The 17821-nt window shown below is 47.4% G+C and overlaps 2 protein-coding genes and 1 long non-coding RNA gene across 3 annotated transcripts; 2 read left to right on the plus strand and 1 right to left on the minus strand.

The window, feature by feature from the left end:
• The first annotated feature begins 1808 nt into the window (after nt 1-1808).
• LOC112270831 lies at nt 1809-6902 on the plus strand. Its single transcript, XR_002963324.1, has 3 exons — nt 1809-1897; nt 6330-6332; nt 6891-6902. It is a non-coding gene; the product is annotated as an uncharacterized LOC112270831 (long non-coding RNA).
• Nucleotides 6903-7000: 98 nt separating this feature from the next.
• Nucleotides 7001-8241, minus strand: LOC104583134 (uncharacterized protein K02A2.6-like). The gene is made up of 2 exons (XM_010234878.1): nt 7745-8241; nt 7001-7007 (listed from the first exon to the last, which is right to left on the minus strand). The coding sequence occupies exons 1-2, from the start codon at nt 8239-8241 to the stop codon at nt 7001-7003; spliced, it is 504 nt and encodes a 167-aa protein (XP_010233180.1).
• Nucleotides 8242-15401: 7160 nt separating this feature from the next.
• Nucleotides 15402-16553, plus strand: LOC100828891 (germin-like protein 8-4). The gene is made up of 2 exons (XM_003568131.3): nt 15402-15558; nt 15780-16553. The coding sequence occupies exons 1-2, from the start codon at nt 15438-15440 to the stop codon at nt 16337-16339; spliced, it is 681 nt and encodes a 226-aa protein (XP_003568179.1). The 5' UTR covers nt 15402-15437; the 3' UTR covers nt 16340-16553.
• The last annotated feature ends 1268 nt before the right edge of the window (nt 16554-17821 follow it).

Here is a 17821-nt window from a genome sequence, read left to right on the forward strand (position 1 = left end):
CCAAGGATACTGATATCTTGGCAGCATTCCGAGTATCTCCTCAACCTGGGGTTCCGCCCGAAGAAGCAGGGGCTGCGGTAGCTGCCGAATCTTCTACTGGTACATGGACAACTGTTTGGACTGATGGACTTACTAGTCTTGATCGTTACAAAGGACGATGCTATCACATCGAGCCTGTTCCTGGGGAAGACAGTCAATGGATCTGTTATGTAGCTTATCCATTAGATCTATTTGAAGAGGGTTCCGTTACTAACATGTTTACTACCATTGTAGGTAACGTATTTGGTCTCAAAGCCCTACGTGCTCTACGTCTGGAGGATCTATGAATTCCCCCTACTTATTCAAAAACTTTCCAAGGCCCGCCTCACGGTATCCAAGTGGAAAGAGATGAGTTGAACAAGTATGGTCGTCCTTTATTGGGATGTACTATTAAGCCAAAATTGGGATTATCTGCAAAAAATTACAGTAGAGCATGTTATGAGTGTCTACGTGGTGGACTTGATTTTACCAAAGATGATGAAAACGTAAACTCACAACCATTTATGCGCTGGAGAGATCATTTTGTCTTTTGTGCCGAAGCTATTTATAAATCACAGGCGGAAACCGGTGAAATCAAGGGGCATTACTTGAATGCAACTGTGGGTACATGTGAAGAAATGATGAAGAGAGCTGTTTTTGCGAGAGAATTAGGTGTTCCTATTGTAACGCATGACTACTTAACTGGGGGATTCACCGCAAATACTACTTTGGCTCATTATTGCCGCGACAATGGCTTACTTTTTCACATTCACCGTGCAATGCATGCAGTTATTGATAGACAAAAAAATCATGGTATGCATTTCCGTGTATTAGCTAAAGCATTGCGTATGTCTGGGGGAGATCATATCCATGCCGGTACAGTAGTAGGTAAGTTAGAAGGGGAACGCAAAATCACTTTAGGTTTTGTTGATTTATTGCGCGACGATTTTATTGAAAAAGATCGTGCTCGCGGTATCTTTTTCACTCAGGACTGGGTATCCATGCCAGGTGTTATACCAGTAGCTTCAGGTGGTATTCATGTTTGGCATATGCCAGCTCTGACCGAAATCTTTGGGGATGATTCTGTATTACAATTTGGTGGAGGAACTTTAGGACATCCTTGGGGAAATGCACCTGGTGCAGCAACTAATCGAGTGGCTTTAGAAGCCTGTGTACAAGCTCGTAACGAAGGGCGCGATCTTGCTCGTGAAGGTAATGAAATTATCCGAGCAGCTTGCAAATGGAGTCCTGAACTAGCCGCAGCTTGTGAAGTATGGAAGGCGATCAAATTCAAGTTCGAGCCGGTAGATACTATCGATTAATAGATAAAACTAAATATGAAGAAGGTCTAAATAAAAAGAAACAAAATGAAAAGAGAAAAAATAAGTTACGAAATGCAGTAATTCTTCTTTATTCTTCTAATTGACTGCAATTAAACTCGGCTCAATCTAGAAAAAAAAGATTGAGCCGAATAAAAATGGATTATGATACGATCATGAGACTTCACAAATCGAGATTCGCCTATTCTATATATCTAGAATATATAAAGGTATAATAAATAAATACAAATCAAATATACTATTATCATATGATAATAGAATCAAATACGCAGTATTTACAGAGAAAAGTCTTCTATAAAAAATATTTATTTTGCAAACTAAAAAATACAATAGTCAATATTCCTCATAATAGATATACTTAATTATATCATAAGAATCTTAAGACATTTTTCGAATAGATAGAAATAGTTAATTTGAATTGAGACACCTATACTATGACGGATTTAAACTTACCTTTGATTTTCGTGCCTTTAGTAGGCTTAGTATTTCCGGCAATTGCAATGGCTTCTTTATTTCTTTATGTGCAGAAAAATAAGATTGTCTAGTATTTTTTTAGTGTAAGTAATAGAATATGGTAGGGTATGTGGCTCTTTCTACACACAAATGAAAAACGGCTATGGATGCGGATATAGGCTACAAGCATAAATGCATGAATATGCGGAGCCGGGTATAGCTATTTTTATTTTAATTGAATCAACGAATATTTTTTGAATAGAAAGTCAGTGTATCTAACCTATTATTTCACAAGAGTACTGGTTGCTGAAGGCGATTTCAGAATCAAAAAAAGTAAAGTCAAAATCATTTAGCTTATTCTCTCAATTTCAATCGACTGCTGCTGGATTTAGTATATCTAATATGAATTGGCGATCAGAACACATATGGGTAGAACTTCTAAAAGGTTCTCGAAAAAGGGGTAATTTTTTCTGGGCCTCTATTCTTTTTCTAGGTTCACTAGGATTCTTATCAGTTGGGGTTTCCAGTTATCTTGGTAAGAATATGATATCTATACTTCCATCTCAACAAATTATTTTTTTTCCGCAGGGGGTCGTGATGTCTTTCTACGGAATCGCGGGCTTATTCATTAGCTCCTACTTGTGGTGTGCTATTTTGTGAAATGTAGGTAGTGGTTATGACCGATTCGATAGAAAAGAGGGAATCGTGTGCATTTTTCGTTGGGGATCCCCTGGAATAAAACGTCGCGTCTTCCTTCGATTCCTTATGCGGGATATCCAATCAATTAGAATTCAGATTAAAGAGGGTTTTTATCCTCGTCATATCCTTTATATGGAAATCCGGGGCCAGGGGGTCATTCCCTTGACTCGTACTGATGATAAGTTTTTTACTCCACGAGAAATTGAACAAAAAGCTACCGAATTGGCCTATTTCTTGCGCGTACCAATTGAAGTATTTTGAGTATCCATTGTATTTTTTGGAACTGAATAGAATGAAGAAGAATTGGAAGAAGAAAAGTTTTCTCAACATGGATTGGAAGTCCCTTCGAAATTTGATTTGTTATTGTATTGTAAGGGGCTTTTTTAGTATTTATCTAAAGGAAGAAACAAACGAGGATAAGATAAAATTGCTTTAAATTTATTTGCCCAAGTGGGATATATGGCATACTATTCTTTCATTTTCATCTTTTTTTCTATTCCAGTCCATCTAGATATAAGAAAGAACCCAATGCAATGAAATTCCACTAATATACAATACAAAAAAGAAGAATAGATACAGGGTCTCAAACCTTGCTATAGAGTTTTTGCTTCAAAGAAAAAAAAATCATCATAGAGTCAGCGAATGAAGCGGATTCATTAACAACTCAATTTATAGATCAAAAATGAAAAAAAAGAAAGCATTGCCTTCTTTACTATATCTTGTATTTATCGTACTTTTGCCCTGGGGGGCCTCTTTCTCAGTTAACAAATGTCTGGAACTTTGGATTAAGAATTGGTGGAATACCAGACAATCTGAAACTCTCTTAACTGATATTCAAGAGAAAAGGATTCTAGAAAGATTCATAGAATTAGAAGAACTTTCTCTCTTGGACGAGATGATAAAAGAGAAACCAAAGACACATGTACAAAAACCTCCTATAGGAATACACAAGGAAATAATACAATTGGTCGTCTGACCTTCTGACCCGGGTTAGAGTGGTCACTCGAAAGGAGATCACCTTGGAAAATCTGGAGTCGCCTCTTCCCCCCTACGGACCCGACCGATCGCGTGAAGAGGTGATTTTATTTCCGTACTCACCATTTATTACTCTGCAATCTCCAGATTAGTCTTATTGAAAGATTTTACTGTAGGGCCACCAAGAGCTCATGAGCCAGCCTCCGCTTGATGAGGGAGTGCCAGTCGACGATGACGATCTGGCTGATTGTTCCAACTCTGACGCCCTTTACGAAGATGACGTGGATGAGGACGAGGACGATCAACAATCCTGAAAGCGAGGTCGGTCGAGTGAGGCGGAACAGTCGACTGCAGACTCCTATCAGCACAAGATGCATGAGGAGATGATTCCTTCGAATGCCACAGCCGCATCCGACGAGCCGAAGCTCCAATCGCCGTCTCTGTCGGATCCCTTAACCAAAAAGGCCAAAGTTGCTGTCAAACCAAAAGGACGTCTTCGCATCTTTGATGTTTCGTCGAGTGGCTCCTCCAGGTACGCTTTGTTAAAAAACGATCCCTTTTGTTTGTTCGAGTTTCTCTCTTTTGGGTTGACGGGTAATCGAAATCCAGAGTGATGGTGATGCCACGGCCAAGAACTCTCGTGCCGTTTCTCCAGCCCGGAGTCCTTCGAAACCGAGTGCGTATTTGGCTCGGTGCGAGGTGCAAGATTCTTCGCCAGCGAGGAACTCGCCGGCAGGGCTTCCCGAGACACCACAGGCTCCAACGATCGCGCAGCCGTCAACTTCTGCGTCTCAGCTTCGTATTGGGTCGTTGGCTCTGGAAAGTCATGTAAGTATTCTCCCGATGGGAGTGCTGAGTGAAATTTTTCTGCTAAGGGTTTTCACTCATGCTTCTGTTCATTGCAGCCTTTTGTCGAAAAGCTGGTGGATCTTGGCGACCACTAACTGATATTAGAGGAGGAGAACCGGCAGCTACGCCTGGAGCTAGACCAAGTGAAGGAGGCCGCTGTTCACGCCAATGGTATGAATTTGTGTTCTTTAGCCAGATTTAATCCTTCTCCATACTGTTTGTATGGACTGTTGCCTGTGTAGCCACGTCTGCATTTGTAGGTTTGACTGAACAAACCAACCGACTGCGTGATGTGGCGGTTGGCAATAGTCAAGAATGGCGATCGAAGTACGAGAAACTAGTTGCCGATTCCGCCAAGGAATTGGCGGTTGCTCGTGCCGAGGTGGACGCAGCTGTCAAGCAGTCCAAATTAGAGGCGCAGGAGAGTCTTGCACTCGAGAGGAAGGAGATTGCCTCTCGAGACGACAAATTGAAGTCGCAACTTTCGGCTGCCGTCGACGCACTCACCAGTGAGTTTGACCTTTCTTAGGAAGTTTCCTTTCCCCTTCGATTACTTCGACTGATGCGATTTTTGCGCAGATTCCCTTGGCTCCTTGGCCGCCCTTCGTGGCAAACACCAAGTGACCGAGCTGAGCGGCATGGTGGGCTCCGTCGGAGAACTTTGCGATCACGCGGGTGACATGCTCGCGAAGGTGACTTCTTCTCTGAGGTCATTATTCACGAGTATGTATCCAGACGCTGAGGTGCCGGGTTCACTCGACGGCTTGCTGAGTTTCTTCGACGGGGAAGATCCACTCGAAGATTTCACTCGAGCGCAGACACAAGCCGGTGCTGAAGCTGCCTTCATTCTCTCGCTCGCGCATTCACTCGACCAAGCGGCGCTGCAGAAGGTTACTGATGGTGCCCCATCGACTCTGGACGGGCAAGTTGTCAACTTGAAGCGCTATGCCAAGCGGGGGCGAAAACTAGTGAAGAAATTTACCGCCGTCATCGAGCAGCTGAACCCGGCGACTGTCCGGACCGCGCAGGAAGCTATGGATGAGGTTGGAGCTCATCCTTCGTCGTGATGTTTGTACTTGCCTTTGCCTTCCTGTAATAGTTCGTAGTATTGACCCCCAATCAGAGTCCGAGAGGGTGAAGTCCAATCAGAGTTCGAGAGGGTGAACTCCCGACTGAGCAGGTTGAATACTTCGAACAGATCGTCCTTTTGGTATGACAGGGACAGGGGCGAGCTTTGACGTTGATGCAAGATCGTGTTGACCAGATTGGGGGTTTTGCCTTCGTCGTGATGTTTGTACTTGCCTTTGCCTTGCTATAATAGTTCGTAGTATTGACCCCCAATCCGAGTCCGAGAGTAGCCCCCCGAGTGCGTGTCCAACTGCTTGTAGTTGGGGACTGAATCAAAGAAATTCAATTTGTATATGGCCATTGTAATGGATCTGTTATATTGATGGTATATGATAAATCGATGTCCTTGTGCTATACATCTTATCCATATTCTCTGCTTGGGTTACCGCCGGGTGCGCGGACAGCGCTCCCGATGGGAGTAGCCCCCGAGTGCGTGGCTAACTGCGCGGAGTTAGGCACGAACTCGAATAGACTTTGATATAGGAAAATTTCGTCGGGTGCGCGGACAGCGCTCCCGATGGGAGTAGCCCCCGAGTGCGTGGCTAACTGCGCGGAGTTAGGCATGGACTCGAACAGACTTTGATATAGAAACTTTCGTCGGGTGCGCGGACAGCGCTTCCGATGGGAGTAGCCCCCGAGTCCATGGCCGAGTATTTATAGTCGGGCTTGGACTCATTGATTGATATATCTGGCTAAATCAACTGCTTCGTTGCTTTCGCTGAGATGAGTCGCTCCGATGAGATCGTGTACCTTCGCAGTCGCGTGAGGGACGCTGAACGTCAGCTCTTGGCACTCCGCGGGGAGGTTGCCGTGTGGAAGTCGAAGGCTCGTGCTGCTGCCACCCGAGATGAATTTCTTCTGGGGGAGCTTGTTTCGATAAGCTCAGATCTGCACGGTAAGCACTGTTCGTAGTGATTACTCGTTCTGTATTGCTTCCTGTGTTTAACAGACTGTCTTGTACTTGCAGAACTTATCCCCGAATCTCACAAGGAAGCTGAGCGCGTTCGCCATTGCCTGAACACTCTTCAACGGGCGGGGCCGACGATTCCTTCCTTCTGGTTTGACTCCGATAGGGGGTATGTATTAGCGCTTTTGCAGGATCGGGCTGCCCGGGCCAAAGTTTGTTTGAGCTCGTGCCACCAAATTATGACTGATATTCATCGAGCGCTGTTTTCGGACACGCCGGTTCTTGACAATCTTCGGGGTTTGGTCCGTTTGTTCACGGATTCGGCTGTCATCAAGAGTTATATACATGAGCAGCTTGTAACTGGCGCCACTGTTGGCCTGGCCTTTGTTCGGCTTCGATATCCCGGCCTGGATCTGGGGGGATTGCATGTTGTGCCGTTTTTTGAAGACGGCGAGATTAACATGGAGTATTACTATGACATCGTCGAGTGGCATGCTCGAGAGCTGGTCAACCTTGTCGAGATGATATAGACTTCTACTGCGTCGTTGAGTTTTAGTACTTTTGGGGGAAACAACCCCCGAGTCTTTTCTTGCAATTAGGTGTTGAGTAGCACGTGCTTCATCTCCTTTTGTTATGTCCTGCAACCAAAACTTTGTTAGTTAAATATCTGGAATACGAACCTTTATCAGTTGATCTTTCCCGACGATGTTGAATATCTTGTGTCGTGACGAAGTGCGACAGACTTGCGCATGAGTGTCGCTTGCGATAAGAGCGGCGATCTGATGGTCCTGAGTCCTCGCCTGGACGGGGATAATTGTGGTTTATGCAATGTATATGTACAACGCTTGCATTGGCGGGTGTTTCGCGCAGCCCCCGAGTCCTGATTGACTTTCGGGTGAGTGCCACCCGCGGAGCTTTAACTGCGGCACTGGAGTTGCCCCTCTCTAGCGATATTATAGATACATCCCTCAGGTCTTTGGAGAGACGGAGGTGTTTAATGTAGTAATTCAGCTCTCCTACGAGGGAAAAATTAGTATTTATTCAATGATATACTGACGAAGATAATATGACTGAATAGAAACTGAAGACGATGAAAAGATAAACTCAGTCTGTTTGTAGAGAAAACTAAGCGTAGAAACTCCGTAACTGTGCGGCGTTCCACGGCGTGCCGAAATCGATGCTGGTGGCTGGATCTTTCAGGATGTAGGCACCGCCTGGGATTACTTTGGATATGATGTAAGGCCCCTCCCATGGCGATGCCAATTTGTGATGACTTTTCGTTTTCAGCCGAAGGATTAGATCACCCTCAACGAATGAGCGACGGCGTAGTCGACGGTCGTGATAATTGCGGAGACTCTGTTGGTAAACTGCTGACCGAGCGAGGGCGATGTCGCATGCCTCATCTGTTGCGTCGAGTGAATCTTCCATACCTTCTGTGCAATCTGGTCCGGCGTATGCTGCGACCAGAGGTGTATTATACCTCACCTCAGATGGCAGCACTGCTTCTGCCCCGTACACCATAAAGAAAGGGGTGAACTGCCTGGAAGAATTTGGTGTAGTTCGAAGGCTCCAGAGTACCGAGGGGAGTTCTTCGACCCACGCGCCAGCTGCTCTCCGCAAGGGTGTCATCAACCTTTTATGCATGCCTTCAGTGAGCAGACCATTGGCCTTTTCGACCTGGTCATTTGTCTGCGGGTGCGCGACTGCAGCGTAGTTGATTCGGATCCCCATCTGCTCACAGAAGTCTTGAAAGTCAGCTTCCTTGAAGTTGCTTCCATTGTCTGTGATGATGCTGTGAGGAACACCAAAATGGAAAACGATGGATCTGAAGAACTGAATAGCCGTTGCAGATGTGGCACTTGCAATTGGCATGGCCTCGATCCACTTCGAAAATTTCTCAACCGCGACTAGCAGAAAACGATGTCCTCCATGACGCGACTTCCTCAACGGGCCTACCATGTCGAGTCCCCATTGCACAAAAGGCCAGGCGATGGGAATTATCTTGAGTTCAGAAGCAGGGGCATGCGGCTTCGTGGCGAACATCTGACATGCTTCGCACTTGCTGACGATAGCCTGAGCATCGAGTAGGGCCGTGGGCCAGTAGAATCCGGCTCTGAAGGCTTTGGCGGCGATTGTTTTGCTTCCGGCGTGGTGCCTGCATGTGCCCTGATGGATATATAGAAGGATATCATGTCCTTCTTCTGGTGCAATACATCTCTAAAAAATGCCAGAGACACTGCGTTTGTAAAGCTCGCCGTTGATTACTTTGAAAGCTTTCGATCACCGCATAATCCTTCTAGCTTCGGTTGTATCTTCTAGCAACTCCTGCCGGAGCATGTATGCGAGTAGTGGCTTCATCCATGTTGGTCCAATTGCCATGACTTCGACTGCGCCGTCTTCTGCTTGCTCGACTACGGGGCTGTCGGGTGAAACTGTTGAGTCGGTTAGAAGCTCTGAGTTGGACGACTTTTTGACTGAAGCCGTCGTGCTCTTCTCTTTGATGGATCGTTGATGAATGATCTCCAGAAAAACTCCAGGCGGAACTGCTGCCCGTGTGGATCCCAGGTTGGCTAAATGATTGGCCTCTTCGTTACTGGCTCGGCTGACATGCGCGAGCTCACAACGGTCAAAATTACCCTCCAATGTGTTGCACATATCACGGTAGGCGATCATGGTGTCCGATACTGCGTCACAGGTCTTCATTGTTTGTTGCACAACCAAGTTGGAGTCACCATAGATGATTAGACGAGTAGCGCCACATGCTTTTGCCATCCGCATGCCATGCAACAAGGCCTCATACTCAGCTTCGTTGTTGGAGGCGTTGTGGAAGTGCATCTGAAAAACATAGTGCATCATGTCCCCTTTTGGCAAGATCAATATTACTCCTGCCCCTGCGCCTTCTGCCCATTTGGATCCATCGAAGTACATGGTCCAGGCACTCGTCAAATCGAGCGGGCTTGGAGTCTACATCTCGGTCCACTCTGCGATGAAATCTGGCAGTACTTGCGACTTGATTGCTTTCCGGCGCTTGTATGTGATATTCCTGGGCAAAAGCTCGATTCCCCATTGGGCGACACGTCCTGTTGTCTCTGGGTTATTGAGAATGTTGGCGAGTGGAGCCTCACTCACCACGACGATCGGGTGTTGCTGAAAGTAGTGTTCCGGCTTTCAGGCCGTCATGAATACTCTGTATGCCAGTTTCTGATAATGTGGATAACGTTGCTTCGTGAGAGATAACACTTCACTAACATAGTATATTGGCCTCTGGACTGGCTGCGCTTTCCCTTCTTCTGCTCTTTCTACTACCAAGGCCGTGTTGACCACCTGATTTGTGGCGGCGAGGTAGCAAGAGTGGCTCATTCTCGAGTGGGGCTACAAGGACCAGTGAAGTCGATAGCATGCGTTTTAGATCGGCGAATGCGTTGCTGGCTTCGGGTGTCCATGTGAATTTATCCCCCTTTTTGAGTAGCTGGTAAAATGGCGGAGCTTTTTCTCCCAATCTGCTAATGAAATGGTTGAGAGCTGCCACTCTTCCTGTAAGCTGCTATACCGCATGGATGTTTGTTGGTTCCTTCATTGTCACTATTGCTCTGATCTTGTCTGGATTTGCTTCGATTCCCCTTGCAGAAAGAAAATAACCTAGAAGCTGCCCTGCAGGTACTCCGAAAATGCATTTCGTCAGGTTAAGCTTGATCCGATACTTGTCAAGATTCTGGAATGTCTATCGAATATCCTCTAATAGAGTATCTTTAGTCTTTATCTTGATAAAAATATCATCGATGTAGACTTGAACATTTCTGCCAAGCTGCGCCCCAAGACATGCTTGCATGCAGCGTTGATACGTAGCGACTGCGTTTTTCAGTCCGAAAGGCATAGTTGTGTAGCAGAAAACTCCATAAGGTGTTGTGAATGCTGTCTTGTCTTCGCCCTCCTTCTTCAATCGAATCTGATTGTACCCAGAATATGCATCAAGGAATGACAATCGAGCACATCTCGCAGTCGAGTCGACGATCTGGTCGATTCGAGGCAAGGGAAAATGATCTTTCGGGCAATGTTTGTTCAGTGAGGTGAAATCAACGCACATGCGCAAAACTTTCGTGTTCTTCTTCGGGACAAGCACGGGGTTCGCCACCTAGGTAGCTTGTTTAATTTCCCAGATAAACTTTGCGTCGAGCAAGCGATTGACCTCTTCACCAATAGCCTTCTACTTGGGTTCTGAAAATTGTCGCATCGGTTGCCTAATGGGCTTGGCAAGCTTGTCCACATGTAAAGAGTGCTCGGCGAGTTCCCTGGGAATACCCGGCATATCGGATGGTAACCAGGCAAAAAAATTCCAATTCTCGCGCAGGAACTCGACGAGACACCAGCACTATTTTGCTGGGATCCGTCGGGTGTACCTGATGCTCTGTTGTGTCACTCTTCGTGCTGAACTCTATCTGTGGTGGCGCTTTCTTCGTCATGGAAAGTACGTCGTTGTCCGTCGTTGCCTTCAAAGAGGCGAGTTCCATCTGCATACCGAATGATTCGGCAAGTTTATGGAACTCTCTGTCACAATTGTCCGATCATGTAAAGCTTCCTCGGATGGTGATTATGCCGTAGGGTCCAGGCATTTTCAGCATGAGATATGCATAATGTGGGATGGCCATGAATCTAGCGAGTGCCGGCCGGCCCAAAAGCACATGGTATTGCGATTTCCAGTCGAGTACTTCAAAATCGATCCATTCTTTGCGAAAGTTGGCGAGGTTGCCAAAGACAACGTCGAGGCTAACCTGGCCTAATGGCACTGCCGGTTTTCCTGGAACAATTCCGTGAAAAGATGTGTCTGTAGCTTGGAGATTCGTTAATGATCTGTTCATCGCCCTTAGTGTATCCGCAAATATGATGTTAATGCCACTGCCTCCATCTATGAACACCTTGCTCATCTCATAGCCTCCTACATGAGCATCAAGGACTAGTGCTGACTGTCCTGGCCTCGGAATCTGAGGTGGGTGATCCGCCCGCGAGAATGAAATGGCGACCTCGGACCAGTCGAGGTACTCAAGGGTGGTGGGTGGTGCGGCCACAGCCAGATGAACTTGTCGAGTGATAACTTTTTGATGTCTGTTGGACGACCTTCCTTTCTGTATCATGCAGATATTTCCCAAAGGCGCCGGATACGCGTCGGCTGTGGCTGGTGGTTCTGATGGCCATGACGCGGACTGCGTGTGTTGCATGGATCCGGCGAAATTTGGTGGCAGTGGAGGGGGTGGCGGCGCGTTATGCACGATCATCCCAGCTTGATTGGCGTGTGGAAGAGCCAGAGTGTTGGGATTAATTCTCATTGATTGCTGACCTGGCCCCGAGGGTAATTCCTACTTACCGTTGAGTTCTGAAACTGGCTGCATGTGTCCTGCAACTCGTAGAAACGACGGCACTCGAACAGTGTGTGGATGCACCTTATATTTCCGTCAACATCCCTGGTACCATGGAAGGGGCAGGGAGACGACAACTGTTGCGTGAACGACAAAGCAGGTTGCTCATCTCGCCACAACCTCCGAGGCTGCCACTGCTGGTTCTTGCTGCTGTCTCGGTAGTTACCACGGTTACTTCTATCCCGATGTCCTTCATGATTTCCTTCACCTCGAACACCGCCATTACGGTCGAACTCTGCCGCTACAAACTCGGGGGCGTTAGGCTCCTGCTCCTTTCGCTTCTTTCTTCTCTCGGTGTTGCGACCGTGTCCTCGCTCGGTTTCTTCATCATCTGGTAGTGCATTGTGCTCATTTCAAATTGAATCTTCTCCATCTGCCATTATTTGCTATCTCCATCAGATCTGCAACCGTTTTTGGCCTGCTCCGTCCCAGTTCTTCCTTAAAAGTGACACGCTTCAACCCATGTTTGACGTCGACTGCGCTTTCGTCTTATATCTCTTCTGCTGTATTTTTGAGGGACGTCCATCGTTGTATGTACGATCGAATGGACTCACTCGACCTCTGAGTGCACGCTCGAAGTTCTTCCAATGAGACTGGCCTTTTATACGTTGCCCGAAATGTGCGGGTGAAAACTTGGTAGAGCTCGTCCCACGAGCCTATTTCGCCTTCTGGCAGACTAGCCAGCCATGTGCGAGCGTGCCCCTTGAGCTGCAAAACACTGCATGGCTGTGTTCTTCGTTCCTCCCTTCAGTCGTACCATTGTGAGGTAATCTTCTAACCAAGCTTTCGGCTCCTGGGAGCCGTCAAACTTGATTGCGCTCGTCGATACTGAAAAATTATCGGGCATCTTCGAGTTGCGAACGCGACGGCTAAAGCAGGCCGCGCCGCAAGGTTCATCTTCTTCCTCTGTGATGCGGCCAGCACGAGCTGACCGCTCGCGATCGATTCTCTACTGCGTAATGATATCACGAGCATCTCCTAGTACGGGGGTGTTGCGGCGGCGATGAGACTGTTCTTCCAGTCCCCGTCGTGGAGGAGTCGTGTGATTGTTTTGCCGTGGGGAGCCGCCATCCCTATGCCGTCAGGGCTCCATCTGGTTCAAGTTGGGGCCCATGAGAGCATTCCCGATGAGGCCCAGGCCGGCCAAGACCTGCTTGTGGATTGCCGCCTTCGGGTCGTCATCCGGTGGCATGGCGGATAGGAGGTACATGTTTGCAGCGACCACAGCTCCTTGTGGCGTCTGGGGAAGCAACTCTCCCTAGGTATTGACCGTCATCAGTTCATCGTCCAAATTGCATGTCATGCCGATGCAATCTCGCTCGGGAATATTGTTCAACCGAGATTGATAGCGCGGCGCTCTATATCTAGGGGGTGCTCCGAGAGCAGGCACTGCAACTCTGTGCTGAGAGCTGTCTGCGAGCACTCGAAGCGTCGGCGACTTCTCTCCGCCGTTGGAGCTCCGCCTGCTCCTCTCGCAGATGAGCTGCGTAGTGTCTAGCGCATGGTGGTATGCCATCATCTCGTTGCGCGTGGCGTCTGCTGGTAAAGGGTTGGTGTCGTTAAGAGCGGCCTCGACCCGAGCTTCTTCTTCCGACGTGAGAATGATTGTTGGCCGATCATTGGTCACGTCTCTTGCGCGTGCCTCGGCGAAGATGGTTCTGTCGGCACGGTGTCCATCTCCACTGCTCTCGCCTACTTCCGCTGCGAAGACCTGTGCCAAGGTCATGCGAGGGATCACAGTTGCGTCAATGGGATTGATTGCTACACTTGAACAGGTTCTGATGCTGTAAGGAGTGGAATCTTCAGCGAACACCGAGTGGTGCAAATCGCACTCGGTGCAAAAAAATTTGGCCAAAATTGGCCCTGTTTGACCCAGCGAACGCATCGGGGGTGAAGGATCAGTCGGTGACGCCACCAGAGAATCGCAAATCTGTCCTGTCGGTAACAGATCTGTGAAGCTGATGATTCCTTCGCGGCTGACTCGGAGGTCAAAACCTCCGAACGACAGCTCCAAAAGACCGCGAAGGTTGCGGAAGGCTAAGCGCAATATCGGCGGGTGAGCTGAGAAATTCAAGAACCCAAAGCGGATCGGCTCCTTCATGGTTGATGCGTTGTGGATTGAAAGCGGCATGGTCAAGAAGATCGTAGATCTGATGCACTTCTTCCCATGGTCGGCGCCAATGACGAGGGGCTACCTCGGCAATACCCTGACTCAAGGGTTTTTGACTGAGGAGAGCACGGGGTGCACCAGCGATCTCGTCGACTAACAAAGACTAGGAGAGTCGCAAGGTTTACCCAGGTTCGTAGTCCTCGGAAGGTAATACCCCTGCGTCCTGCTTTTGGTGTATTGTATTGATCGAGATTACAGAGAAGTTATGAAGCTATGGTGCGCAGATGAATCTGGCGTATGTCTAGAGGTTGGCCATTCCTGATCCCCCTCCTACCCTTATATACTGGTGGCTAAGTTTCGGGCGTGATAATCAAGAAGGTTACAATCAGATCAGTTCATTCCGGTATGATAAGATTATGTTTCTTGGTTTGAACCGCACTTTGAGGGATTCGATCTGCATATACTTGATGGGCTTTCGAATGGATCCTCTGTTGGACTGCATCGGGTACATGAAGATTGAGTACTCGAAGCCTCGTTCCCTCGTCATCCGTCAACTGTTGTGCCTGACTGCCCATCCAGGTGTTGAGAGTTACTCGTTCTTCATCGACATTTAATTCTTTCCCGCGTGCATAGAGGAGTGGAGCACTCTGGGCTCTGGCGCATTACCACATTAAAACTTTTGTTTTTTGAAAAGATCACAAATCTATTACTTCGTAGTATAAAGATTTACTAGATACACAAAGCATCTCAAACATAATGAAACAATAAATAAAACTTCAACGTAGTACGCTGCGCCTAAAAGAAGAGGAAATTAACGTGTTTATACTTCATTTGATCTCTCTTTACAGAAAAGATTCGTGCATAGTTTCCAAAGAAACTAACCGACCAGTAACAATTTCTTAACTAATTTGATCCTAGCAAACTGGTCATTTAATGCCTTTGACCAATTAGCGAAAAAATAACACTTACGTAAGCTACCACTCCCTCCGTCCCATATTAAGTGACTCAAATTTGCTTAAAATGGAGATATTTATACCAAAAAGTGTCTAGATACATGTAATATTTCGTCACTTAGTATGAGACGGAGCAAGACTTAATATGGGACGGAGCGATTACATGTCATCTTGTGATTTTAATTGTGCCTACTGCAATTGACTTGGTGTACATTCTGAGCCATCGGGGCTAGCTAGGTCGACCTTTTCTCGTACTGGAATTTTCTATCACCAAGTCCCCTCCATATCCGCAGAACGTGTGACGTTTGAAAAACTCGAGAGCGCGCCATGCATGTTACTTAGTGGAACAGATATGCCCTTTTTAAAGGAAACTTGAGAAGTCGGATGACCATGCAATGCAATTAAGTTCTAGCCCACATCAAGACTGTTTCAATTCCTTGATCAGTTGACGTGTCTTGTTTGCTTACATGCAAGTTCATGCACATTTGCTTGACCACAGTGCCACACTATTTTGCTTGCGCGCCACCTCGGCCCCATTTGCGGCTATATAAGCACATCCATCCAGACCTCCATGGCCACTAAAGCATCCCCACAATGGCCTCCTCTTCCTCCTTGTTTCTCCTCGCTGCCCTCCTTGGGCTGGCCTCATCGATGGTCACTGCCTTTGATAATAGCCCTCTCCAAGACTTCTGCGTTGCCGACATGAAGTCGAATGGTATGTTCTGCTCCGTACTTTGTGATGTACCTGTATGCATGTGTGTCCATTTTTCTAGCGATGTCGTAATGTTCTCTTAGCGCTATCATATCATTGATCATGTGTTCTGCATGAGGTGCTCACGGTGAGCAAAATATTAGTATTTCTCTTTACTTAAACGGTTAAATCACACATTTACTACTTTGTGTTAAACTGTTAATTTACTTTCTTTATGCGTGCAGTGCGAGTAAATGGATTTCCATGCAAGGACCCAATGGCTGTCGTCGCGGACGACTTCTTCAATAAAGCCATGCTCGACAAACCTAGGGACACTATGACCAGCAAGGTCGGTTCCAACGTCACCAACATCAATATAGCAAACTTCCCTGGCCTCAACACCCTCGGCATCTCTCTGGCACGCATCGACTACGCACCATTAGGTGTGAACACGCCACACATACATCCACGTGCCACCGAGCTCCTCACCGTACTCGAGGGAACGCTCTACCTTGGATTTGTCACATCCAACCCAAACAGGCTCTTCTCAAAGGTGGTCACGAAGGGTGACGTATTTGTGTTCCCAAAGGCCATGATCCACTTCCAAATGAACCTAGCGCATGACAAGCCAGCAGCCGCGCTGTCATCGCTCAACAGCCAGAACCCTGGGGTTATCACTATCGCCAACGCGGTGTTTGGATCCAAGCCACCGATCTCAGATGACGTTTTGGCCAAGGCGTTCCAGGTGGAAAAAGATCTGATAAAGTGGCTCAAATCTCAGTTCTGGGAGAACAACCACTACTGATCATTATTCTCCTTTGTTTGCACCCATGAAATAGTTACAGTATGCTATATAAATAAATGGCACACAATACTTGTGCGTGCCTGCGAGCTGTAAGTTTCGTTTTCTTCTCAACCGTGACAAGATATATGTTTGTCGCCGGATTGATGTCATAGTATGCTGGTGATGTTTGTACATGTTTTCTCTGTTTGACAAATGAAATTTGGAAGTTGGTATACACTGGTGTCTTTTTTATGGATCGAAGGAAATATTGTCTTACTGAAATACGACTAGAAAACTCCACGAAGTGATCGCACGTGCACGTACGCTATCTCAGTTGTATGTACGTACATGAAGCTCAGTTTCTGCCTCTGACAAGGTGATTCGTTTGATCGTTGGAACCAAAGAGCGAAGCAGACTAGCTAGTGGTCCCGTGGCAAGAGGAAGGGACCGTTTGTTATCGTATAAAACTGAGCGAAACTGCCTTGCGTACGATCAAATCGAGTACGATCCGCGTACTAGCAGACTGAGAAGCAATGTGCACAGACGGCCCCACATGCTGACCGTGAATTAATTTGAGTCTAATCGTACCAAGCTATCTTACAAATAGCGTCGTACGTATAGCATAGTTGAAAACTGAGTAAATAACTGACGCCGATTCCCTCGTCCCCCACGACTCCAGGTAACGCGCTGAGCAACCGCCAGCCCGGGAAGACGTACTACGAGCGAGAGATACATATCCATCTGACCGAGGAACGAGAGGGAGAGCCACACGGGAGCACACCATGAGAGGCGGGACGAAGCGGCGGCTCTGCGCGCTGCTGCTGGCGCTCATCTGCTTGGCCGCGCGCTTCCAAGGAATCGTCTGCCCCGGCGGCGGGAGGGGCGGCGGCGAAGGAGCGGAGGGCGGCGGTGCCGGAGGAGGTGAGGCGGGCGGCGGTGCCGGCGAAGGCGAGGCCGGCGGCGGTGGATCAGGCGGGAGGAACGCTGGCGGATGGTGGTGGGCCGTAAATAATGCGAGCGACAGTCTAGTTACCCGGGCGTTGGATGCATGTGTGGTGTTAACAATAGGAGTGTATGATTTATTATGGATTTAGTGGGCAATGCACACTTGCTGCTTATTAGCCATTCTACTACCTAGCTGATTAGCATGTAGATCCAGCATTTCCCTTTGTTCCTTAGCGTGTGTAGACCATCATTCGAGCTACTAGCACTTCCATTGTGATTTAGTACATCCCAGATATGATCATTGAACTTATTCCACGTGTTATTCAGAGCTGGTACGTATACTGAGTTGTTTGCTTTAACTTTGACCCGGGGAGTTGAAATCCGAGCAGATCACCTGGAAGGACTGCTGGAGTACTGAAGTTTTCTGCATGAGTTTAACTGAAGACATGCACGAGTTAGAACACATGTACAGTAAATTGGTAATCGATGTGTAAGCCGGCCGTTTAACTTGGGTACAAGCATAGAAAATTAGAAATCCACGAGTGCCAGAAACAGCAG

The sequence above is a fragment of the Brachypodium distachyon genome, chromosome 2, assembly GCF_000005505.3.
Source record: "Brachypodium distachyon strain Bd21 chromosome 2, Brachypodium_distachyon_v3.0, whole genome shotgun sequence".
Taxonomy (NCBI): domain Eukaryota; kingdom Viridiplantae; phylum Streptophyta; class Magnoliopsida; order Poales; family Poaceae; genus Brachypodium; species Brachypodium distachyon.

What these genes read in the sequence shown, in the direction of transcription:
- LOC104583134 (XM_010234878.1), bottom strand. Translation starts at nt 8,241, where the DNA reads ATGCCAATTGCAAGTGCCACATCTGCAACGGCTATTCAGTTCTTCAGA.
- LOC100828891 (XM_003568131.3), top strand. Translation starts at nt 15,438, where the DNA reads ATGGCCTCCTCTTCCTCCTTGTTTCTCCTCGCTGCCCTCCTTGGGCTG. An exon ending in TGCCGACATGAAGTCGAATG is followed by an intron (nt 15,559 to 15,779) that starts GTATGTTCTGCT and finishes TTATGCGTGCAG; the next exon opens with TGCGAGTAAATGGATTTCCA.